A 27,004-nucleotide genomic window follows, 5' to 3' on the forward strand; every position below is an offset into this window, starting at 1 on the left:
GATCTCTAGTGGCACAGCTAGCACTGCGATGCAGCGCCTTAGACCACTGCGCCACTCAGGTCTAATTCTCCAGGGCTTAGAGAGCAGAGTGGACATCAGAGTAGACTGTCATTACTGTCCCTCTGTCCAAGGCCCAATTTCCCTGTTCCTCCACATGGTACATTAGACGTGAGACTGGGCTACATCACCTCTAGGTACGTACCTGTTTAGGGTCATTGCTGTACAGAACCAGTCCAAGGGATTCTATGTTGAAGACAAACTTCATGGTTTCCAGGGGCTCCTCTTCTACCTCTTGCTCTGGAAGTTCGACCATGTTCTCATCTGAAGGATGAGGAGATAAGAGAAACATGTCGTAAGAGTCAGGGACTCCAGGCGATACCCTACCGACACACACACACATCGCTTATGACCTCTGACCTTTGGGGTAGTCTGTTTTGAGCATCAGTGCAGTCCTGTGTTTCAGGGCTGCTGTGTCGGGGCTGGTGTGTTGGTCTGGCTGCAGACTGCTGGCTTCTCCGAAGTTCTCCATCAGGATCCTCAACAGGACCGTTAGGTCATCCTGACTCAGGGCAACCTGGGGAGAACAGAGGACAGAGAGGATGTAGCTGTAGCTAATGCTAATGGTCGCTAATGCTAATGTCACTAATACTAGTTAACCTGAAGAGACAAGAACAGAGAGGATGTAGCTGTAGCTAATGCTAATGGTCGCTAATGCTAATGTCACAAATACTAGTTAACCTGAAGAGACACAAGCACAGAGAGGATGTAGCTGTAGCTAATGCTAATGGTCGCTAATGCTAATGTCACTAATACTAGTTAACCTGAAGAGACAAGAACAGAGAGGATGTAGCTGTAGCTAATGCTAATGGTCTCTAATGCTAATGTCACTAATACTAGTTAACCTGAAGAGACACAAGCACAGAGAGGATGTAGCTGTAGCTAATGCTAATGGTCGCTAATGCTAATGTCACTAATACTAGTTAACCTGAAGAGACAAGAACAGAGAGGATGTAGCTGTAGCTAATGCTAATGGTCTCTAATGCTAATGTCACTAATACTAGTTAACCTGAAGAGACACAAGCACAGAGAGGATGTAGCTGTAGCTAATGCTAATGGTCGCTAATGCTAATGTCACTAATACTAGTTAAGCTGAAGAAACACAAGCACAGAGAGGATGTAGCTGTAGCTAATGCTAATGTTGCTGATAACTAGAGGAGCCTCGAAATAACTTGAGGAGAGACAGGAGACATATAGGATGGAGCCGTAGCGAATGCTAATGTTGCTGTTGCTAAAGCCAATAATGCTGTAGCTAATGCCGCGTTCACATCATGTCGGAGTGATCGGAGGAACGACTTGTTACTTCGGAGGAACAACTTGGAGCGTTCACTTGCTCGGAGATCAGAAGGAACGCAAAACCATTCTTACAATTTACAGACGAAATCGCGGCAATGTTTGTTGCCATTTTCAGTGGTGCGTGACGGCAGAGTTCAGCATGTGGGATATATCGGGGTCCAGAGATCATACCCGAGATTTATAGTCATAATTACGAGTTGGAGGGGTCGTTCACGTGAATTTTTCCCAGTAAGAAGGTCACATTTACGAGTTCCCGACATGACTTGAACGCGGCATAAGGACAGACAAAGTTGATTAACTGTTTAACAGATTTCATTTTTTTTAAAGTGAGGCGAGCGAGCAAATAAAATAAGAATATATAAAATATATACAATTTGGAACCCCCTTGTAAAAATACGAAACAACCTTAGTACAACACCTAGTGACATTACCAAGAGATTTTAATATTTTGGTATAATGGTTTTGGAATGACAGTCACAGGAACCACAGTTTGAGTCTTGGTCAGTCCCCAAATTAACTACAGGAGTTGGATAGCACCATTGAAAGCCTGCGCCGGCTGAGTTTTAGGCATAGTTCTGCCATTTCTTTATAATTGATGTGCTAGCTGAAATACATAGCAGTCTACTAAAGTAATCAGAACTAGTCTTACTATAACAAACTGTTTCAGCTTCTATTCAGCTTGAATTCTACATTTAACACATCTCACACTAGCATACAAATATTTTTAGACAGCTGAAGCAAGTACACACATTTCCTTCAGGAAGTGTTTACTTTGCAGGCTGACTAGCATCTACTGAGTTACAATGTCCCATAAATTGAATGTCCAAATCAACTTCAAGTATATACAAAAGGAAGGCTACAGCTAATCTCTTTTTCCTAAAATTAATGTTCGCAATTCACCAATGATTATTATTTTTGATTCACATGATTCAATTCACCGCGGATTGAACCGAATCCCAACCACTACAACTGAGAAGTGAACCGTTAGTTTCATAAAAAATAATGGTTTAAAAAGAATCGATTCATATGAATCAAATTAATCATAAAAAAAAAAAAGTATTATTCATATTATTTTTGTTATGTGAAGCAGGCCATCCGTTAAACAGTAAATCAACTTTGTTAGGCCTAATGCTAATGTTGGTATAGGTAAAGATAATGTTACCTTTGCTAATGCTAATGTTGCTAATTTGCTGACAATCATACATCGACGTTTACATTTTAGTCATTTAGCAGACGCTCTTATCCAGAGCGACTTACAGGAGCAATTAGGGTTAAGTGCCTCGCTCACGGGCACATCGACAGATTTTTCACCTAGTCGGCTCGGGGATTAGAACCAGCGACCTTTCGGTTACTGGCCCAACGCTCTTAACCGCTAGGCTTTGATTATCTTACTGTCCAGCCCTAGAGTACTGTAGCATGTACCTTGCATTCCATACCTGGCTGCAAGCAGAAGTCAAATGTTAGTTAGTGTGACTAAAATCATCAAAGCTCAGCTGTTATGGGTTCAAGGAACAAAGTTACTTCAAGTCTAAAGGAAGGTGACGACGTCGCACGAGTTTAACTAGCCACAACTCACCAATACCATTCTCCCATCAGAGGTCAACCAATCAGAATGACTAAATCATGAAAGCTCAGCTATTATGATTTGATGGAAATAGTTCCTTCAAGGTATCAGGGAGGGTGACATTACTGCGCGAGTAAAGCTAGCTACAATCAGCTTCTCTGCTACAACACAAAGATCTTGGTATCAAAACAGATCTTTTTTCTAACCACTCCCTTTCGAGGGGAAGACGTGATTGCAGTTCCTGTTAGCTCCTACCTTCATGGGCTTGAGGTCTCCATCAACCTCTACGGCAGCCATCTTGTGGTACCATGCTGCAGCCAGGTTCCTCTTCACTTTTAGGACCAGGTTGACCGGCTCCAGCAGCTCGGTACTGGGCTGAGAGTCTGTTTCCATGGAAATCCTAATGAGAGAAAGAGCAGCGAATTACAGACAGGGATAACTAGACCACAGTATACAGTATTAGGGTGGTATCCAGACTTTCATACCTTCATACCGTTCCTGTACCACACCAGGGGTACGGTATTACCGGCAGTGCACACCAGGGATACGGTATTACCGGCAGTGCACACCAGGGATACGGTATTACCGGCAGTGCACACCAGGGGTACGGTATTACCGGAAGTGCACACCAGGGATACGGTATTACTTTCACATTTTTTTTTTTTTTTTTTTTTTTTACTCACAAAACAAATTTAGGCAGCAAATTGATCCAGGAGGGGATTGATTGTCTCTGCTGTAACCAATAAGCTTGATCTTGCAAGCTAGCCACTTAGCTAGCAAGTTAGAGAACAAAACGCATAGCTGGAGCCCTGAGCTGGAGATCATTTATTTGACACATCTTAGATAGTTAAAGTATAGTTATAAGCGGCGGCGTAGCACGCACTCCCCGGGCTTCATGGCGCCACGCATCATTTCTTTACGGAATTGAAAATCATACCGTGTGTATTTCAAAATACCCCAGTCTACGGTATGAACAGTATAGTGCCCAAGCCTATACAGTAAGACCACTATTGAACCAGGCAGTTTCTTTGAGAAGTAACTGTTACAACTCAAATCAATCAATCAAATGCATTTATGAAGCCTTTTTTACATCAGCAGTTGTCACAAAGTGCGTATACAGAAACCACAGAAAGCAAGCAATGCAGATGTAGAGGCATGGTGGCTAAGAAAAACTCCCTAGAAAGGCAGGAACCTAGAGAGGAAGCAGGCTCTGAGGGGTGACCAGTCCTCTTCTGGCTGTACTGGGTAGAGAGGAACCAGGCTCTGAGGGGTGGCCAGTCCTCTTCTGGCTGTACTGGGTAGAGAGGAAGCAGGCTCTGAGGGGTGGCCAGTCCTCTTCTGGCTGTACTGGGTAGAGAGGAACCAGGCTCTGAGGGGTGGCCAGTCCTCTTCTGGCTGTACTGGGTAGAGAGGAACCAGGCTCTGAGGGGTGGCCAGTCCTCTTCTGGCTGTACTGGGTAGAGAGGAACCAGGCTCTGAGGGGTGGCCAGTCCTCTTCTGGCTGTACTGGGTAGAGAGGAACCAGGCTCTGAGGGGTGGCCAGTCCTCTTCTGGCTGTACTGGGTAGAGAGGAACCAGGCTCTGAGGGGTGGCCAGTCCTCTTCTGGCTGTACTGGGTAGAGAGGAACCAGGCTCTGAGGGGTGGCCAGTCCTCTTCTGGCTGTGCCGGGTCGAAATTATCAGAGAACTAACGGTAGTCAGAGGGTTCTTTGAGAACCAACTCTTACAAGTCTAACAACTAACTAACGACGGTAGAGCATCAAACCCTTGCTTTCTGATCTGGGACCAGGCATCAAACCCTTGCTTTCTGATCTGGGACCAGGCATTAAACCCTTGCTTTCTGATCTGGGACCAGGCATCAAACCCTTGCTTTCTGATCTGGGACCAGGCATCAAACCTTTGCTTTCTGATCTGGGACCAGGCATCAAACCCTTGCTTTCTGATCTGGGACCAGGCATCAAACCTTTGCTTTCTGATCTGGGAACAGGCATCAAACCTTTGCTTTCTGATCTGGGACCAGGCATTACATTTTAAATTTTAGTCATTTAGCAGACACTCTTATCCAGAGCGACTTACAGTTAGTGAGTGCATACATTATTTGTTTTATTTTTCATACTGGCCCCCCGTGGGAATCGAACCCACAACCCTGGCGTTGCAAACGCCATGCTCTACCAACTGAGCTACATCCCTGCCGGCCATTCCCTCCCCTACCCTGGACGACGCTGGGCCAATTGTGCGCCGCCCCATGGGTCTCCCGGTCGCGGCCGGCTACGACAGAGCCTGGATTCGAACCAGGATCTCTAGTGGCACAGCTAGCACTGCGATGCAGTGCCTTAGACCAGTGCTTTCTGCACTGATGAAGCAGAAGATGACTGCGTTAACAAAATGCACTGACCTGGACAGTTTGAGCTGTGTGAGCTGTACGTCCATGTGGTCAATGACAGCAGGAAGGGGACATCCCTCCACAGCAAGTAGAGAGAAACTGTTGCCCACGGTGATGAGCCCCAGGTCCACCTCCAGTGCATTGTGGGAGGTGGAGGACTGAGGGATGATGATGAGAGGGGCCTTCAGCTTGATGTCCATGGAGAGACGGAAGCTCTTCTGGGCAAAGTCTCTGATGCTGGAGGCTGCCTTCTCTGCTGCCTGGGCCGTGGCCGCACTAAGCGCCTCTTTGGCTGTCTGGAAGTTGTTGCTGAAATGCTATAAGATACGGAAAACACGGATGAGTGAAGTTCTTTACAGGTCAGAAAGCAATGGAGCGGCATCAACTGCGGAGACCTAGCTAGGATTGCAAAAACTCCGGAAACTTCTCATGTTTTTCAGAAATCCCAGTTGGATGATTCCTGGAATCAGTAAAGTATCCCTTAACTGGGAATCATCCAACCAAGATTTCTGAAGAACCCAGGATCTTTAGAAGAGTTTCTGGAACTGAAGAAAAGAGTCTCTGCACACTTAAATACAAAGATCAGTTTTAAATACTCAGACGATTGTCAGAGATTTCTCCAGCACCAACGCTGAGACTCACCAGCAAAGACATGACAAACTTGTGGAGGTAGACGACTTGGATGCAGCCCACGTTGAGCTTGACCTTCCCATCTGTTTTGGAGGTGTCTGTGTAGCCGTCTCCCTCTGTGGCTTTGGGTGTCAGACTCATAGTGAAACTAAACACCTCATCTCCTACGATAGAGATGGCCTGCAAGCGAGAACCACACGTTAGCAGGTAAACACCTCATCTCCTACGATAGAGATGGCCTGCAAGCGAGAACCACACGTTAGCAGGTAAACTGAACTGCAATATTTCACGGTTCTACGATACAGTGTACCGCCCAAATCTCACTCTTTTATGGTTTTGCTTCCTTGACTTACCTTTTTGTGAATACTTTTTGGATCAACATTAATAACGATGAAATCCCGAAGGCGGGTAGAGATGTGGGTTTGGGGCCCTTGCATCAGGAGGCATCCATTGAAACCTGTACAACAAGACACAATGTTTATCTGATGCCGACGTCATTTCAGAAAGAGCAAACCATACAAGCACAAGACACTTAAATTACAACAAACAGATAAAGTCTTTCATCATATTCAAACCTTAGCTGAAATCCCTTGCAAAAGCCTTAGATGATAAAGCAAAATAAAAGATTAAAAAACATACAAATACAAAACAATATACAGTGGGGAGAACAAGTATTTGATACACTGACGATTTTGCAGGTTTTCCTACTTGCAAAGCATGTAGAGGTCTGTACATTTTATCATAGGTACACTTCAACTGTGAGAGACGGAATCTAAAACAAAAATCCAGAAAATCACATTGTATGATTTTTAAGTAATTAATTTGCATTTTATTGCATGACATAACTATTTGATACATCAGAAAAGCAGAACTTAATATTTGGTACAGAAACCTTTGTTTGCAATTACAGAGATCATACGTTTCCTGCAGGTCTTGACCAGGTTTGTACACACTGCAGCAGGGATTTTGGCCCACTCCTCCATACAGACCTTCTCCAGATCCTTCAGGTTTCGGGGCTGTCACTGGGAAATACGGACTTTCAGCTCCCTCCAAAGATTTTCTATTGGGTTCAGGTCTGGAGACTGGCTAGGCCACTCCAGGACCTTGAGATGCTTCTTACGGAGCCACTCCTTAGTTGCCCTGGCTGTGTGTTTCGGGTCATTGTCATGCTGGAAGCCCCAGCCACGACCCATCTTCAATGCTCTTACTGAGGGAAGGAGGTTGTTGGCCAAGATCTCGCAATACATGGCCCCATCCATCCTCCCCTCAATACGGTGCAGTCGTCCTGTCCCCTTTGCAGAAAAGCATCCCCAAAGAATGATGTTTCCACCTCCATGCTTCACGGTTGGGATGGTGTTCTTGGGGTTGTACTCATCCTTCTTCTTCCTCCAAACACAGCGAGTGGAGTTTAGACCAAAAAGCTATATTTTTGTCTCATCAGACCACATGACCTTCTCCCATTCCTCCTCTGGATCCTCCAGATGGTCATTGGCAAACTTCAGACGGGCCTGGACATGCGCTGGCTTGAGTAGGGGGACCTTGCGTGCGCTGCAGGATTTTAATCCATGACGGCGTAGTGTGTTACTAATGGTTTTCTTTGAGACTGTGGTCCCAGCTCTCTTCAGGTCATTGACCAGGTCCTGCCATGTAGTTCTAGGCTGATCCCTCACCTTCCTCATGATCATTGATGCCCCACGAGGTGAGATCTTGCATGGAGCCCCAGACCGATGGTGATTGACCGTCATCTTGAACTTCTTCCATTTTCTAATAATTGCGCCAACAGTTGGTGCCTTCTCACCAAGCTGCTTGCCTATTGTCCTGTAGCCCATCCAAGCCTTGTGCAGGTCTACAATTCTATCCCTGATGTCCTTACACAGCTCTCTAGTCTTGGCCATTGTGGAGAGGTTGGAGTCTGTTTGATTGAGTGTGTGGACAGGTGTCTTTTATACAGGTAATGAGTTCAAACAGGTGCAGTTAATACAGGTAATGAGTGGAGAACAGGAGGGCTTCTTAAAGAAAAACTAACAGGTCTGTGAGAACCGGAATTCTTACTGGTTGGTAGGTGATCAAATACTTATGTCATGCAATAAAATGCAAATTAATTACTTAAAAATCATAGAATGTGATTTTCTGGATTTTTGTTTTAGATTCCATCTCTCACAATTGAAGTGTACCTATGATAAAAATGACAGACCTCTACATGCTTTGTAAGTAGGAAAACCTGCAAAATCGGCAGTGTATCAAATACTTGTTCTCCCCACTGTATATATATAAAAAACATGAAAATAAAAAATAAACTCAACAAAAAAAAATATATACAAAAAAAATTGAAATAAAAATATTAAATATAATAAAAATAAAAAATAAAATACAAAATAAAGTAAAAAAAGTAATTAATTGTAAAGTGGTTGTCCCACTGGCTATCATAAGGTGAATGCACCAATTTGTAAGTCGCTCTGGATAAGAGCGTCTGCTAAATGACGTAAAATGTAAAATGATTCTCAAATGAAAGTGTAGTTGTATAAAGAGAACACTGCATGGGCCCGAGGTTCTTTCTGTATCCGTACCTTGTATCTTAATGTCGGCCATGTTGCAGCTCCGATCACACACTAGGACGTTGAACGCCCCCAGCTGCATCATTACCTTCAGGTCGATGACGTCACTGTCTGATGGAGAACCTAGAGCCGCTGTCATGGAAGTGGACAGAAAAGTCACGTGATTTCATTACTGGTTGCCCAACCAAAGAGACATGTAAGGTATTCCTTAGGTCTTAGAATCCGTTATACAGTGCATTCGGAAAGTATTCAGACCCGTTGACTTTTTTCACATTTTGTTACGTTACAGCCTTATTCTAAAATGGATTAAATTGTTTTTTCCCCTCATCAATCTACACACAATACCCAATAATGACAACGCAAAAACAGGTTTTTAGACATTTTTGCAAATGTATTAAAAATAAACAGAAATACCTTATTTACATAAGTATTCAGACCCTTTGCTATGAGACTCGAAATTGAGCTCAGGTGCATTCTGTTTCCATTGATCATCCTTGAGATGTTTCTACAACTTGATTGGAGTCCACCTGCAAATGTATTAAAAATAAAAAACGGAAATATAACATTTACATAAGTATTCAGACCCTTTACTCAGTACTTTGTTGAAGCACCTTTGGCAGCGATTACAACCTTGAGTCTTCTTGGGTATGACGCTACAAGCTTGGCACACCTGTATTTGGGGAGTTTCTCCCAATCTTCTCGGCTGATCCTCTCAAGCTCTGTCAGGTTGGATGGGGAGTGTCGCTGCACAGCTATTTTCAGGTCTCTCCAGAGATGTTCGATCGGGTTCAAGTCCGGGCTCTGGCTGGGCCACTCAAGGACATTCAGAGACTTGTCCCAAAGCCACTCCTGCATTGTCTTGGCTGTGTGCTTAGGGTCGTTGTTCTGTTGGAAGGTGAACCTTCGCCCCAGTCTGAGGTCCTGAGAGCTCCGGAGCAGGTTTTCATCAAGGATCTCTCTGTACTTTGCTCCGTTCATCTTTCCCTCGATCCTGACTAGTCTCCCAGTCCCTGCCGCTGAAAAACATCCTCACAGCATGATGCTGCCACCACCATGCTTCACCGTAGGGATGGTGCCAGGTTTCCTCCAGACGTGATGCTTGGCATTCAGGCCAAAGAGTTCAATCTTGGTTTCATCAGACTAGAGAATCTTGTTTCTCATGGTCTGAGAGTCCTTTAGGTGCCTTTTGGCAAACTCCAAGAGGGCTGTCATGTGCCTTTTACTGAGGAGTGGCTTCCGTCTGGCCGCTCTACCATAAAGGCCTGAATGTTGGAATGCTGCAGAGATGCTTGTCCTTCTCGAAGGTTCTCCCATCTCCACAGAGGAACTCTGGAGCTCTGTCAGTGTGACCATCGGGTTCTTGGTCACCTCCCTGACCAAGGCCATTCTCCCCCGATTGTTCAGTTTGGCCGGGCGGCCAGCTCTAGGAAGAGTCTTGGTGGTTCCAAACCTCTTCCATTTAAGAATGATGGAGGCCACTGTGTTCTTGGGGACCTTCAATGCTGCAAAAAATACGTGATACCCTTCCCCAGATCTGTGCCTCGACACAATCCTGTCTCGGAGCTCTACGGACAATTAATTTGACCTCAAGGCTTGGTTTTTGCTCTGACATGCACTTTCAACTGTGGGACCTTATATAGACAGGTGTGTGCCTTTCCAAATCATGTCCAATCAATTGAATTTACCACAGGTGGACTCCAAATCAAGTTGTAGAAACATCTCAAGGATGATCAATGGAAACATGATGTACCCAAGCTAAATTTCGAGTCTCGTATCAAAGGGTCTGAATACTTATGTAAATAAGGTATTTCTGTTTTTTATTTTTTATAAATTTGCTAACATTTCTAAAAACCTGTTTTCGCTTTGTCATTATGGGGTATTGTGTGTAGATTGATGAGGAAAAAACATTAATTTAATCCATATTAGAATAAGGCTGTAACGTAACACAATGTGGAAAAAGGGAAAGGGGTCTGAATACTTTTCGAATGCACTGTATGTAATGAAATGAATGTTATGTTGTATTACTAACGTGAAAACCACTACAAAAATATACAAGCGGAATCTGTTATATCTGTCATTTTAATATGTATCCGTTCCTGTATTCCAGATGACTGAAAAGGACCTGTTAGGTAGTCAAGGGCATTATCATGTACGGTGCATTCGGAAAGTATTCAGACCAAAAAATTCAAAACAATTGCCCAGCACTTAGAACGATTAGACCACCGCGCTACCACCGCAGTTCACAATGCTCCAGCAAGTCGCCAGAACACTTGATCGTAATAGCGAGTCCTTTTTTAAACAATATAATTAAATACCTAAACTTTTAACTCTTTGAGTTGATTCTGTTTTAACAGAAAGGGAAACCATGAGATCTTGTTGGTATAAAGTGTTTGTCCTGACTTGGTGAAGACGGCCCTCCTCTCCTTTGCCTTGTGCTCTGAGTGCAGGCTGTTGAGTGTGTGTTTGCTTATAGTGTGTGTGTGTGTGTGTGTGTGTGTGTGTGTGTGTCCAGTGTGTTGTGTCCTTGTGTAATGTATATTCTGTGTTTACTTGACTTGGTGGAGACCGGCCTGCTGCTCTCCTCAGACTTCTGTTTAGGCTCCTCTGGTGAGGGGGGCATGCTGCCGGAGGACAGAGCTGAAGACAGGAAGTCTATGGTGGAGAGGAGAGCCTCAGTGTGGAGCAGTAGATCCAGGGAGGTAAAGGTCACCTACAGGAGGGTGGGACGGAGAGAGAGAGAGAGAGAGAGAGAGAGAGAGAGAGAGAGAGAGAGAGAGAGAGAGAGAGAGAGAGAGAGAGAGAGAGAGAGAGAGAGAGAGAGAGAGAGAGAGAGAGAGAGAGAGAGAGAGAGAGAGAGAGAGAGAGGGAGAGGGAGGGAGAGAGAGAGAGAGAGAGAGAGAGAGAGAGAGAGAGAGACTCTTAACCAGGTCACATGGACTGTGACGATCAGACGGTAAATCAAAGGAGCCGTTTGAGGTCTTAGAGAACAGGAGAACAGGGAGATGTCGGCAGGCTTCACAGACCTCTCAGATGCCCATTCAACAACCACCAGGATACATCAGCACGGCCGCTGAATTTATAAAAGTGAATGCATAATGTCGTATCTAACATAAGACACATATCAGAACCTGTTCCAGCGAGCACAACTAGTAAATGCTAGTTTAAAAACAGAACTGGTTGGAATCTGGTTGAAATTATGTCATTTAATTTGGCCCGCTTGGGTGTATGGAGAATAGAATGATTAGATATCATTACTTACATTGATCATCTGCTCAGTATTCTTGTGAACAGTGGCAAAGTTTGGCCTATTTCTGTCAGCCTGAGAAGAAAGAAAACACAAATCAATTAGCAGTCATTTAGAGGTAATGGAAACACAAATCAATTAGCAGTCATTTAGGGGTAATGAAAACACAATGAAAACACAAATCAATAAGCAGTTATTTAGAGGTAATGAAAACACAAATCAATTAGCAGTCATTTAGGGGTAATGAAAACACAATGAAAACACAAATCAATTAGCAGTCATTTAGAGGTAATGAAAACACAAATCAATTAGCAGTCATTTAGGGGTAATGAAAACACAATGAAAACACAAATCAATTAGCAGTCATTTAGAGGTAATGAAAACACAAATCAATTATCAGTCATTTAGGGGTAATGAAAACACAAATCAATTAGCAGTCATTTAGAGGTAATGGAAACACAAATCAATTAGCAGTCATTTAGGGGTAATGAAAACACAAATCAATTAGCAGTCATTTAGAGGTAATGGAAACACAATGAAAACACAAATCAATTAGCAGTCATTTAGGGGTAATGGAAACACAATGAAAACACAAATCAATTAGCAGTCATTTAGGGGTAATGGAAACACAATGAAAACACAAATCAATTAGCAGTCATTTAGGGGTAATGGAAACACAATGAAAACACAAATCAATTAGCAGTCATTTAGAGGTAATGGAAACACAAATCAATTAGCAGTCATTTAGGGGTAATGAAAACACAAATCAATTAGCAGTCATTTTGAGGTAATGGAAACACAATGAAAACACAAATCAGTTAGCAGTCATTTAGGGGTAATGAAAACACAAATCGATCCCTATCACAAAACATTAGCAGTTGTTAAACGCTCAAAGTAACACAGTGTAGAATTTGACTAGGCCTACTCATGGCTCCTTAGAAATACAGCTTTTGTAACTAGGACCACCGCTTCTGAAAACCATTCATTTGGAAAAGAAGATACATTTAGAATCAATCCTATAAAACACGTCGATCTTACTAAGATAACAGTGATGATCCCGTTATCGGACCCTTGGTGCCAGGCACCACCACGTCTGCAGAGCGCCATGGGGCTGTGTCTACAATGACACCCTACTCCTATATAGTACACTACTTTTGACAAAGGGCCGGCACAGGGTTCTGGTTAAAATTAGTGCACTGTACATATGGAATATGGTGCCATATTGGACACAGGCCCAGGTCTGGAGAGTGCCCTGGTCTATTGTGATGATAATGACAGAGACAGACAGACGGTGATAATGTAATGCCGTCCTGCACAGTATCTCCAACTGACGTTGGGGCCGCGGGGAGAAGCGGACATTGAGCCAGACGTCTTTGGGTTGTATTGACACTAGAGTCTGCTGCCTGGCAACAGAACACATGTCCACAGTGAGAGGGACATATGGCTTGGGGGTTTCTGAACAGCTATAATACAGTATCATTCATATAACTACAGTACAGTGACGATGGTGATTCTGGGAAAGGGCCAGAATTCATATCTGAAAATTCCTATCTTAAGAAAGGTTCATAAAGGTGTTTCATTGGGTATTTATTAACTTAATGACGTCAACGCTTCAATTTCCAAAGTTATCAAATCATTCCAGAACTGCAGGGGGAAGTCGAGTGTTCCATTGAACCTGTATCGACTTTGTATTTGCTCTTATACAAGGCTTTAATAATAATAATAAGACTCCATGAGAATATTACATTAAAGCAAAGTGCTTTGCATTATGTTGAGTTAGTGTGGACTTTAGCAAGAACTCTCAATCTTTATATAGCCAATCAATACACAGAGCACAAGGTCAAATCAAGAACACTGTAAGTACTACAGACTGTACTAGAGGTATAGACTGTACTAGAGGTATAGACTGTACTGTAGACTGTACTAGAGGTATAGACTGTCCTAGAGGTATAGACTGTACTGTAGACTGTACTAGAGGTATAGACTGTACTAGAGGTATAGACTGTACTGTAGACTGTACTAGAGGTATAGACTGTACTAGAGGTATAGACTGTACTAGAGGTATAGACTGTACTAGAGGTATAGACTGTACTGTAGACTGTACTAGAGGTATAGACTGTACTAGAGGTATAGACTGTACTAGAGGTATAGACTGTACTAGAGGTATAGACTGTACTAGAGGTATAGACTGTACTAGAGGTATAGACTGTACTGTAGACTGTACTAGAGGTATAGACTGTACTAGAGGTATAGACTGTCCTAGAGGTATAAACTGTACTAGAGGTATAGACTGTACTAGAGGTATAGACTGTCCTAGAGGTATAGACTGTACTAGAGGTATAGACTGTACTAGAGGTATAGACTGTACTGTAGACTGTACTAGAGGTATAGACTGTACTAGAGGTATAGACTGTACTAGAGGTATAGACTGTACTAGAGGTATAGACTGTACTAGAGGTATAGGCTGTACTGTAGACTGTACTAGAGGTATAGACTGTACTGTAGACTGTACTAGAGGTATAGACTGTACTAGAGGTATAGAATGTACTAGAGGTATAGACTGTACTAGAGGTATAGGCTGTACTGTAGACTGTACTAGAGGTATAGACTGTACTAGAGGTATAGGCTGTACTAGAGGTATAGGCTGTACTAGAGGTATAGACTGTCCTAGAGGTATAGACTGTACTAGAGGTATAGGCTGTACTAGAGGTATAGGCTGTACTAGAGGTATAGGCTGTACTGTAGACTGTACTAGAGGTATAGACTGTACTAGAGGTATAGACTGTACTGTAGACTGTACTAGAGGTATAGACTGTCCTAGATGTATAGACTGTACTAGAGGTATAGACTGTACTAGAGGTATAGGCTGTACTGTAGACTGTACTAGAGGTATAGACTGTCCTAGAGGTATAGACTGTCCTAGAGGTATAGACTGTACTGTAGACTGTACTAGAGGTGTCGACTGTACTAGAGGTATAGACTGTACTAGAGGTATAGACTGTCCTAGAGGTATAGACTGTCCTAGAGGTATAGACTGTACTAGAGGTATAGACTGTACTAGAGGTATAGGCTGTACTGTAGACTGTACTAGAGGTATATACTGTCCTAGAGGTATAGACTGTCCTAGAGGTATAGACTGTACTAGAGGTATAGAATGTACTATAGACTGTACTAGAGGTATAGACTGTACTAGAGGTATAGACTGTCCTAGAGGTATAGACTGTACTGTAGACTGTACTAGAGGTGTAGACTGTACTAGAGGTATAAACTGTACTAGAGGTATAGACTGTCCTAGAGGTATAGACTGTCCTAGAGGTATAGACTGTACTAGAGGTATAGACTGTACTAGAGGTATAGGCTGTACTGTAGACTGTACTAGAGGTATATACTGTCCTAGAGGTATAGACTGTCCTAGAGGTATAGACTGTCCTAGAGGTATAGACTGTACTAGAGGTATAGACTGTACTATAGACTGTACTAGAGGTATAGACTGTACTAGAGGTATAGACTGTACTATAGACTGAACTAAAGGTATAGACTGTACTAGAGGTATAGACTGTACTAGAGGTATAGACTGAGTAAACAAAACATTAGGAACACCACTTGATTTGATTTGACCTGCTCTTTCCATGACATAGACTGACCAGGTGAAAGCTATGAGCCCTTATTGATGTCACTTGTTAAATCCACTTCAATCAGCGTAGATGAAGGGGAGGAGACAGGTTAAAATAATGATTTTTAAGCCTTGACGCAATTGAGACATGGATAGTGTATGTGTGCCATTCAGAGGGTGACTGGGAAAGACAAAATATTTAAGTGCCTTTGAATGGGGTATGGTAGTAGGTGCCAGGTGCACTGGTTTGTGTCATAGAACTGCAACGCTGCTGGGGTTTTCACGCTCAACAGTTTCTCGTGTGTATCAAGAACGGTCCACCACCCAAAGGACATCCAGCCAACTTGACACAACTGTGGGAAGCATTGGAGTCAACATGGGCCAAGCATCCCTGTGGAATGCTTACGACACCTTGTAGAGTCCACGCCTCGACAAATCGAGGCTGTTCTGAGGGCAAAACGGGGGGTGCAAACTCAATATTAGGAAGGTGTACACTCAGTGTATAACAAAATAAGTAGGCGTGTCCCACCTTGAAGTATTCCACTTTGAGTAGGTCAGCACCAGACTCCACCGAGGAACTGACCAGACACAGTGGTTCACCGTTGGAATCTATACAACAGGAGAACGAAAATCAATGGCATTCTGATTTACCAACTACAACACTGGGATGTGTTATGGGTATTTCATTATCTAACAAGAATGTCAGACCAGTTTAAATCATGGTAACTATTGTATTCAGTATTTAAGTATTTAAACGTGAGGCTAAAGCCACCGATCTGAGAATCCGAGGTACATCATGGTCATCTTCTTGATGTACGGTGCCTTCGGAAAGTATTCAGACCCCTTGACTTTTTCCACATTCTGTTAGGTTACAGCCTTATTCTAAAATTGATTAAAATCGGGTTTTCCCCCTCATCAATCTACACACAATACCCCATAATGACAAAGCAAAAACAGGTTTTTAGAAATGTTTGCTAATTTATTATAAATAAAACAATTAAATATCACATTTACATAAGTATTCAGACCCTTTACTCAGTACTTTGTTGAAGCACCTTTGGCAGCGATTACAGCCTTGATTCTTCTTGGGTATGAAGCTACAAGCTTGGCACAACTGCATCTGGGGAGTTTCTCCCATTCTTCTCTGCAGATCCTCTCAGGCTCTGTCAGGTTGGATGGGGAGTATTGCTGCACAGCTATTTTCAGCTCTCTCCAGAGATGCTCGATCGGGTTCAAGTCCAGGCTCTGGCTGGGCCACTCAAGGACATTCAGAGACTTGTCCCGAAGCCACTCCTGTGTTGTCTTGGCTGTGTGCTTAGGGTCGTTGTCCTGTTGGAAGGTGAACCTTTGCCCCAGTCTGAGGTCCTGAGCGCTCTGGAGCAGGTTTTCATCAAGGATCTCTGTACTTTGCTCCATTCATCTTTGCCTTGATCCTGACTAGTCTCCCAGTCCCTGCCACTGAAAAACATCCCCACAGCATGATGCTGCCACCACCATGCTTCACCATAGGGATGGTGCCAGGTTTTCTCCAGACGTGATGCTTGGCAATCAGGCCAAAGAGTTCAATCTTGGTTTCATCAGACCAGATAATTTTGTTTCTCATGGTCTGAGAGTCTTTAGGTGCCTTTTGGCAAACTCGAAGCGGGCTGTCATGTGCCTTTTACTGAGGAATGTCTTCCGTCTGGCCACTCTACCATAAAGGCCTGATTGGTGGAGTGCTGCAGAGATGGTTGTCCTTCTGGAAGTTTCTCCCATCTCCACAGAGGAACTCTGGAGCTCTGTCAGAGTGACCATTGGGTTCTTGGTCACCTCCCTGACCAAGGCCCTTCTCCCCCGATTGTTCAGTTTGGCCGGGCAGCCAGCTCTAGGAAGAGTCTTGGTGGTTCCAAACTTCTTCCATTTAAGAATGATGGAGGCCACTGTGTTCTTGGGGACCTTCAATGCTGCAGACATTTTTTGGTACCCTTCCCCAGATCTGTGCCTCGACACAATCCTGTCTCGGAGCTCTACGGAGAATTCCTTTGACCTCATGGCTTGGGTTTTGCTCTGACATGCACTGTCAACTGTGGGACCTTATATAGACAGGTGTGTGCCTTTCCAAATCATGTCCAATCAGTTGAAATTACCACAGGTGGACTCCAAATCAAGTTGTAGAAACATCTCAAGGATGATCAATGGAAACAGGATACACCTGAGCTCAATTTCGAGTCTCATAGCAAAGGGTCTGAATACTTATGTAAATAAGGTATTTCTGTTTTTATTTAATTTTTTAATTAGCAGACATTTCTAAGAACCTGTTTTCGCTTGGTCATTACGGGGTATTGTGAGTAGATTGCTGAGGAAATGTTTTTATTTAAATCCTTTTTAGAATAAGGCTGTAACGTAACAAAATATGGAAAAAGTCAAGGGTTCTGAATACTTTCCGAAGGCACTGTACGCTGTGGCCACCATGTCATATTAACTATCGTATTAAACATGCATTATAAAGTCTAGCCTATAGCATTACAAATCGACAGGCTAAAGCCACCGACCTGGGAATTCCAGGCACTTCATGGAGATCTTCTTGATGTACGTTGTGGCCACCATGTCATACTTCCTGACATTGGTGTGGATGCCCAGCTGGGCGACGTGGAGAACCAGGAACGGACTCTCCTTCCGATCTGACCTGGACTTCTTCAGCTTCAGAACCACCTGATGGAGAGATTCAACCATTTTTAGTCTGCCTTTATTTAACCAGGTTAGTCATTAAGAACACGTTCTCTTCTGTAATAATGACCATATCTTGGTAATAGACAATGAAGGAGATTTGAGTGATGGAAAATAGATACTTTAACCCGTTTAAACTGCATCAACATCCAACGGCACAAAGAGCCATTTTATTTCTCTTGGTGCTGCATTACAGTACTAAAGCTACAGCATACGGACCACTGTGTTCATTAGCCACCTCATTTAAAGCCCAACGGACCACTGTGTTCATTAGCCACCTCATTTAAAGCCCAACGGACCACTGTGTTCATTAGCCACCTCATTTAAAGCCCAACGGACCACTGTGTTCATTAGCCACCTCATTTAAAGCCCAACGGACCACTGTGTTCATTAGCCACCTCATTTAAAGCCCAACGGACCACTGTGTTCATTAGCCACCTCATTTCAAGCCCAACGGACCACTGTGTTCATTAGCCACCTCATTAAAGCCCAACGGACCACTGTGTTCATTAGCCACCTCATTTAAAGCCCAACGGACCACTGTGTTCATTAGCCACCTCATTTAAAGCCCAACGGACCACTGTGTTCATTAGCCACCTCATTTAAAGCCCAACGGACCACTGTGTTCATTAACCACCTCATTTAAAGCCCAACGGACCACTGTGTTCATTAGCCACCTCATTTAAAGCCCAACGGACCACTGTGTTCATTAGCCACCTCATAAAAGCCCAACGGACCACTGTGTTCATTAGTCACCTCATTTAAAGCCCAACGGACCACTGTGTTCATTAGCCACCTCATTTAAAGCCCAACGGACCACTGTGTTCATTAGCCACCTCATTTAAAGCCCAACGGACCACTGTGTTCATTAGCCACCTCATTTAAAGCCCAACGGACCACTGTGTTCATTAGCCACCTCATTTAAAGCCCAACGGACCACTGTGTTCATTAGCCACCTCATTTAAAGCCCAACGGACCACTGTGTTCATTAGCCACCTCATTTAAAGCCCAACGGACCACTGTGTTCATTAGCCACCTCATTTAAAGCCCAACGGACCACTGTGTTCATTAGCCACCTCATTTAAAGCCCAACGGACCACTGTGTTCATTAGCCACCTCATTTAAAGCCCAACGGACCACTGTGTTCATTAGCCACCTCATTTAAAGCCCAACGGACCACTGTGTTCATTAGCCACCTCATTTAAAGCCCAACGGACCACTGTGTTCATTAGCCACCTCATTTAAAGCCCAACGGACCACTGTGTTCATTAGCCACCTAATTTAAAGCCCAACGGACCACTGTGTTCATTAGCCACCTCATTTAAAGCCCAACGGACCACTGTGTTCATTAGCCACCTCATTTAAAGCCCAACGGACCACTGTGTTCATTAGCCACCTCATTTAAAGCCCAACGGACCACTGTGTTCATTAGCCACCTCATTTAAAGCCCAACGGACCACTGTGTTCATTAGCCACCTCATTTAAAGCCCAACGGACCACTGTGTTCATTAGCCACCTCATTTAAAGCCCAACGGACCACTGTGTTCATTAGCCACCTCATTTAAAGCCCAACGGACCACTGTGTTCATTAGCCACCTCATAAAAGCCCAACGGACCACTGTGTTCATTAGCCACCTCATTTAAAGCCCAACGGACCACTGTGTTCATTAGCCACCTCATTAAAAGCCAAACGGACCACTGTGTTCATTAGCCACCTCATTTAAAGCCCAACGGACCACTGTGTTCATTAGCCACCTCATTTAAAGCCCAACAGACCACTATGTTCATTAGCCACCTCATTTAAAGCCCAACGGACCACTGTGTTCATTAGCCACCTCATTAAAAGCCAAACGGACCACTGTGTTCATTAGCCACCTCATTTAAAGCCCAACGGACCACTGTGTTCATTAGCCACCTCATTTAAAGCCCAACGGACCACTGTGTTCATTAGCCACCTCATTTAAAGCCCAACGGACCACTGTGTTCATTAGCCACCTCATAAAAGCCCAACGGACCACTGTGTTCATTAGCCACCTCATTAAAGCCCAACGGACCACTGTGTTCATTAGCCACCTCATTTAAAGCCCAACGGACCACTGTGTTCATTAGCCACCTCATTTAAAGCCCAACAGACCACTATGTTCATTAGCCACCTCATTTAAAGCCCAACGGACCACTGTGTTCATTAGCCACCTCATTTAAAGCCCAACGGACCACTGTGTTCATTAGCCACCTCATTTAAAGCCCAACGGACCACTGTGTTCATTAGCCACCTCATTTAAAGCCCAACGGACCACTGTGTTCATTAGCCACCTCATTTAAAGCCCAACGGACCACTGTGTTCATTAGCCACCTCATTTAAAGCCCAACGGACCACTGTGTTCATTAGCCACCTCATTTAAAGCCCAACGGACCACTGTGTTCATTAGCCACCTCATTTAAAGCCCAACGGACCACTGTGTTCATTAGCCACCTCATTTAAAGCCCAACGGACCACTGTGTTCATTAGCCACCTCATTTAAAGCCCAACGGACCACTGTGTTCATTAGCCACCTCATTTAAAGCCCAACGGACCACTGTGTTCATTAGCCACCTCATTTAAAGCCCAACGGACCACTGTGTTCATTAGCCACCTCATTTAAAGCCCAACGGACCACTGTGTTCATTAGCCACCTCATTTAAAGCCCAACGGACCACTGTGTTCATTAGACACCTCATTTAAAGCCCAACGGACCACTGTGTTCATTAGCCACCTCATTTAAAGCCCAACGGACCACTGTGTTCATTAGCCACCTCATTTAAAGCCCAACGGACCACTGTGTTCATTAGCCACCTCATTTAAAGCCCAACGGACCACTGTGTTCATTAGCCACCTCATTTAAAACCCAACGGACCACTGTGTTCATTAGCCACCTCATTTAAAGCCCAACGGACCACTGTGTTCATTAGCCACCTCATTTAAAGCCCAACGGACCACTGTGTTCATTAGCCACCTCATTTAAAGCCCAACGGACCACTGTGTTCATTAGCCACCTCATTTAAAGCCCAACGGACCACTGTGTTCATTAGCCACCTCATTTAAAGCCCAACGGACCACTGTGTTCATTAGCCACCTCATTTAAAGGCCAACGGACCACTGTGTTCATTAGCCACCTCATTTAAAGGCCAACGGACCACTGTGTTCATTAGCCACCTCATTTAAAGGCCAACGGACCACTGTGTTCATTAGCCACCTAATTTAAAGCCCAACGGACCACTGTGTTCATTAGCCACCTCATTTAAAGCCCAACGGACCACTGTGTTCATTAGCCACCTCATTTAAAGCCCAACGGACCACTGTGTTCATTAGCCACCTCATTTAAAGCCCAACGGATCACTGTGTTCATTAGCCACCTCATTTAAAGCCCAACGGACCACTGTGTTCATTAGCCACCTCATTTAAAGCCCAACGGACCACTGTGTTCATTAGCCACCTCATTTAAAGCCCAACGGACCACTGTGTTCATTAGCCACCTCATTTAAAGCCCAACGGACCACTGTGTTCATTAGCCACCTCATTTAAAGCCCAACGGACCACTGTGTTCATTAGCCACCTCATTTAAAGCCCAACGGACCACTGTGTTCATTAGCCACCTCATTTAAAGCCCAACGGACCACTGTGTTCATTAGCCACCTCATTTAAAGCCCAACGGACCACTGTGTTCATTAGCCACCTCATTTAAAGCCCAACGGACCACTGTGTTCATTAGCCACCTCATAAAAGCCCAACGGACCACTGTGTTCATTAGCCACCTCATTTAAAGCCCAACGGACCACTGTGTTCATTAGCCACCTCATTTAAAGCCCAACGGACCACTGTGTTCATTAGCCACCTCATTTAAAGCCCAACGGACCACTGTGTTCATTAGCCACCTCATAAAAGCCCAACGGACCACTGTGTTCATTAGCCACCTCATTTAAAGCCCAACGGACCACTGTGTTCATTAGCCACCTCATTTAAAGCCCAACGGACCACTGTGTTCATTAGCCACCTCATTTAAAGCCCAACGGACCACTGTGTTCATTAGCCACCTCATTTAAAGCCCAACGGACCACTGTGTTCATTAGCCACCTCATTTAAAGCCCAACGGACCACTGTGTTCATTAGCCACCTCATTTAAAGCCCAACGGACCACTGTGTTCATTAGCCACCTCATAAAAGCCCAACGGACCACTGTGTTCATTAGCCACCTCATTTAAAGCCCAACGGACCACTGTGTTCATTAGCCACCTCATTTAAAGCCCAACGGACCACTGTGTTCATTAGCCACCTCATTTAAAGCCCAACGGACCACTGTGTTCATTAGCCACCTCATAAAAGCCCAACGGACCACTGTGTTCATTAGCCACCTCATTTAAAGCCCAACGGACCACTGTGTTCATTAGCCACCTCATTTAAAGCCCAACGGACCACTGTGTTCATTAGCCACCTCATAAAAGCCCAACGGACCACTGTGTTCATTAGCCACCTCATTTGAAGCCCAACGGACCACTGTGTTCATTAGCCACCTCATTTAAAGCCCAACGGACCACTGTGTTCATTAGCCACCTCATTTAAAGCCCAACGGACCACTGTGTTCATTAGCCACCTCATAAAAGCCGAACGGACCACTGCCCTTAGATGGTTAGATGGTAGGGGTGTAACGATCCATCTACTACATCGATGTATCGATTTATATTCCTATGATCCAACTACATCGATCTGTGCTCGGCGAGTTGGCCTTTTGGACAACATATATCGATCTAACATCGTTTTAAAATGTAATAAATCGATTGTATCGATACTAGGAAATAACCCATTGGATTTAAGCACGTCAGACTTTATATGGATGTTTTTTCTTAGCACTTTTAATGATAAAGGCTTTAAACATTACTCGATTCAGTCTGCCTATCCGTGACGTCATCGCGCCAGCAGCAGCGCAAAGGCGCCAAGACAACAAAACAAAGCATGGCGGACGACCGAGGAGAAGCCGACGAGCGAGAAATTATCAAGCCACCATTGCGGTCCTTACAAGAAACAGGAATCTAGGAAACTTCACCTGCACTGTCCAGTATCCAGGTATTTATTTCAGTCACACTGGTTGAATTTTTGGCTAAAAGGTTACTGAATCGATTTCAAGTCACTCAATCGTTTCGGATCGTATCGTTCTAAATGAACCAATATCGTCCTTGAATCGTATCGACAACCACGAATCGTGATACAAATCGAATCGTTGTTAAAACGAATCGTTACACCCCTATTAGATAGCTACCTCTTTAACCTCCAGGTTGAGCAGCATATTGACTATGTTTTCCCCCAGTCCTCCTCCATTGGTGGTAGCAGCAGGCTGTCCTCCTCCTCCAGCCTCCACAGGTAGAGACATCACCTCCAGCTGGTGCTGCTCAGCCAGCTCTGCCTTGTCTAGACATTACCAGCAAAGACATTATCATCTTGTTCAACATACATTATCCATAGCGATACACGTTCATCTGCATTGCCATCTCTGCTTTGTCTAGACGTTATAAGAAAAGATTTCCAGATTCAAAAACGTTATTGTTCAATCTTGTGGAATGGAAATGTTGTCTTCAGGATTGACATGCATGCAATACATTATCATTTAGCCTGGTTCCCGATCAGTTTATGCTGGTTATTGCATCATAAGAGTTGGCAAGACAGCACAAACTGACCTGGGATCAGCCTAACTATCTACTTTCAGTCAATTTGATTCTGCTTATCAAAGCTGTCCTTCTGGAATGGTTACAGCATTGAAATAGAATCCATAGAACGGAACGTCTAACCCCTGATGGGGTACACTTCCTGCTTTTACCTTCTGCTTTGCTAATATGGGTACACTGGCGATGGCCGCCAGTCCACCCATTATGCCACCACTGACTTGAATGGGGACGCCCGTTCTATTCATTCTGTTTCTAATGGGCCAGGAGTTTTCCCTGACAACAAGATGACCTGACCAGGACGAGGAAAAACTCCAGGACCCTAGTTACAGTGTGTTTGGTCTGTAAGTCACTATGATCTACCTTGGGCTACTTGTTTCTTGACATCCATGATGTGCTCCCTGCTCCCCTCTCCGATGTTCTCCACCAGTATCTTCATCAGAACACCAAAGTCCTCCTGACCAAGAACCATCTGGAGGGAGGAGATTAAAAGATGGAAAACATCTTGATTGGTGTTGATGTACGTCTCCTTTATTTAGATAAAGCTAGATCCCATTTAGATCAAACATCTGTGTTACTAGGTAGATCTGTCCTCGTAGAAGGTACGTTCTGTATCCATAAAATCACAAGCTTTCAGTGAAAGTGGAAGGGGGGAAAAAATTGCCCCCCCCCCAAAAAAGAGAAAATAAATTAAATGGAAGATGCAACCTACATTCATAGACTTGAGCATTCCTTGGACCTCTACTCCGGGGATCTTGTTGTACCAGGAAGAGGCCAGGTTCCGTTTGACCAGCAGCTCTAAGTTGATTGGCTGAAGGATCTCAATGTCTGGCTGTGGGGAGCCTTGTTTCAGCGTGGTCCTACGGAGAGATTAATAAAAAGTGGGATTACCTAAAATCAGACGACACACACACACACACTTCAAAGCGCCATGACATTTTTTTTGAGGGGGTCTCCTCTGATACCTGGACAGTTTGAGCCGAGTGAGCTTGACATCCATCGTATCCAACACAACGGGGAGCGGGAACCCTTCAGCAGACATCAGACTGAAACTGTTGCCCACGGTGATGAGCCCCAGGTCCACCTCCAGTGCATTGTGGGAGGTGGAGGACTGAGGGATGATGATGAGAGGGGCCTTCAGCTTGATGTCCATGGAGAGACGGAAGCTCTTCTGGGCAAAGCCCCTGATGCTGGAGGCTGCCTTCTCTGCTGCCTGGGCCGTGGCCGCACTAAGCGCCTCTTTGGCTGTCTGGAAGTTGTCCAGAAACGTCTGGGAGGGGGACGGAGAGAGAGAGAGAGAGAGAGAGACCATGACGGTACTAATACAGCAGGACAGGCATGCTGTGGTTCTGTATAGTACTGGATGTTAGCCAGGGTAAGGGAAACAACTCATGTTACGCATAACAAATGTGAAACTAGGTGAAGCAAATTTGTAACCTTAAACACTGTTTACTGGAAGTGAATTCACACAAGGGAAAAACAGATGGAAGGAAGGAAAAACAGGAGGAGGATATAGTCGGGCAGTTTTAAAGATGTTTTAAAAATTGGCAGTTGAGTGAGATTTGCATAGCACTTAAAATGGAGAGTGAGTTGGGTTACTGTTACGTTGTGCATGAAAAGCATTCCTTTTTCGTGCGACGACAGACCCATTCCACAAAGTTTAGAGAGATATCCAAAGTGCCAATGAGATTTAGAAACAGAGCAAGAGACATTACATAGAAAGAGACATGGCTATTAACATGCCATCAAGACCAGAGCATCATATTCAACTGGATAACAGACCAATCAAATACTTTACCACACTCCGTCATCAACAAGAGTTTTTTTTACATACAGCATGTCCACAGAGAAATATGTTCAGTCACGCTGGACATTACATACATCCCAAAAAAAAACACACTTGAAACTATAGTGACTATGCTGTCTCCTCTTTTTAAATATACCTTTCAAGACAGCCAAGACAGCTTCCTGCTGTAGCATGGTGATTAACTACCCTGGGTTGTACGAAAAGGACCATTTGTCAGAATTGTACCTGTCAGCGTTGTTAAATGGGGCATTTCTTGCCTAGAGACGACGGTTATTAAAACACAGCCATTAAAACATTAGTGGAGCTAGGACACGAAAGGCCGACCACCTCTTGAAATACTACCTGACCTCACTGAACTGCCGCTTCCCCTCTGCTGCTGTCATGTCGGTATCGCATGGTAACTAGGAGTGCTTTTCATTTTTATGGTTTCAACCCACACATCCATCGACTTAAAACACACACACAGGAGGAGTTGGAGTTGGAGTGAGTTAGCCTGGTCCCGGATCTGTTGGTGCCGTCTTGCCAACTCCTATCTAAGGTCACTGTCACACCAAACATGTAACCAAAAACAGATCTGGGACCAGGCTAGGAGTGAGCAGCCATTGAAAAGACAAAATGGTGCTTTCTTTTCAATGTGTGACACAAAGTTAAAGGCTTTACACTGACAGGGTTCGCACAAGCCCACTCGGTCACACAAGGGTTAAATGTTTCTGTGAGTAAAGTGTAAAACGTATAGGTTCTTAACAGGGTTGGGGCCAATTCCATTTCCATTCAGTCAAGGTACTAAACTGAAATAAACAATTCTAATTATAACGCTTCTCTATGAGATAAAAAATAAATAAAATTTGAATTAACCCTGTCCTTAAGCTAGGGCCCTAACCCTGTCCTTAAGCTAGGGCCCTAACCCTGTCCTTAAACTAGGGCCCTAACCCTGTCCTTAAACTAGGGCCCTAACCCTGTCCTTAAACTAGGGCCCTAACCCTGTCCTTAAGCTAGGGCCCTAACCCTGCTCCTTAAACTAGGGCCCTAACCCTGTCCTTAAACTAGGGCCCTAACCCTGTCCTTAAGCTAGGGCCCTAACCCTGTCCTTAAGCTAGGGCCCTAACCATCCTCCTTAAGCTAGGGCCCTAACCCTGTCCTTAAGCTAGGGCCCTAACCCTGCTCCTTAAACTAGGGCCCTAACCCTGTCCTTAAACTAGGGCCCTAACCCTGTCCTTAAACTAGGGCCCTAACCCTGTCCTTAAGCTAGGGCCCTAACCCTGCTCCTTAAACTAGGGCCCTAACCCTGTCCTTAAACTAGGGCCCTAACCCTGTCCTTAAGCTAGGGCCCTAACCCTGTCCTTAAGCTAGGGCCCTAACCATCCTCCTTAAGCTAGGGCCCTAACCCTGTCCTTAAGCTAGGGCCCTAACCCTGCTCCTTAAACTAGGGCCCTAACCCTGTCCTTAAACTAGGGCCCT

At 44.4% G+C, this 27,004-nt stretch overlaps 1 protein-coding gene across 1 annotated transcript in view; it reads right to left on the reverse strand.

Annotated features, from left to right (window-relative positions):
- Window positions 1–27,004, reverse strand: part of LOC311118814 (intermembrane lipid transfer protein VPS13C-like) — a gene marked incomplete at its 3' end in the record, with an annotated part of 129,692 nt that overhangs the window by 11,342 nt on the left and 91,346 nt on the right. Inside the window, 15 exon segments of the mRNA XM_084193597.1 lie at window positions 203–321; window positions 418–574; window positions 3,173–3,317; window positions 5,313–5,617; window positions 5,943–6,110; window positions 6,284–6,387; window positions 8,498–8,617; window positions 11,036–11,195; window positions 11,745–11,804; window positions 15,872–15,951; window positions 17,874–18,033; window positions 23,340–23,488; window positions 24,103–24,211; window positions 24,452–24,599; window positions 24,705–25,009. Of these exon segments, the coding sequence (XP_084049723.1) occupies window positions 203–321; window positions 418–574; window positions 3,173–3,317; window positions 5,313–5,617; window positions 5,943–6,110; window positions 6,284–6,387; window positions 8,498–8,617; window positions 11,036–11,195; window positions 11,745–11,804; window positions 15,872–15,951; window positions 17,874–18,033; window positions 23,340–23,488; window positions 24,103–24,211; window positions 24,452–24,599; window positions 24,705–25,009 (2,289 nt within the window).

Source organism: Coregonus lavaretus (assembly GCF_964263955.1).
Source record: "Coregonus lavaretus genome assembly, contig: HAP1_SCAFFOLD_685, whole genome shotgun sequence".
NCBI classification, from domain to species: Eukaryota; Metazoa; Chordata; class Actinopteri; order Salmoniformes; family Salmonidae; genus Coregonus; species Coregonus lavaretus.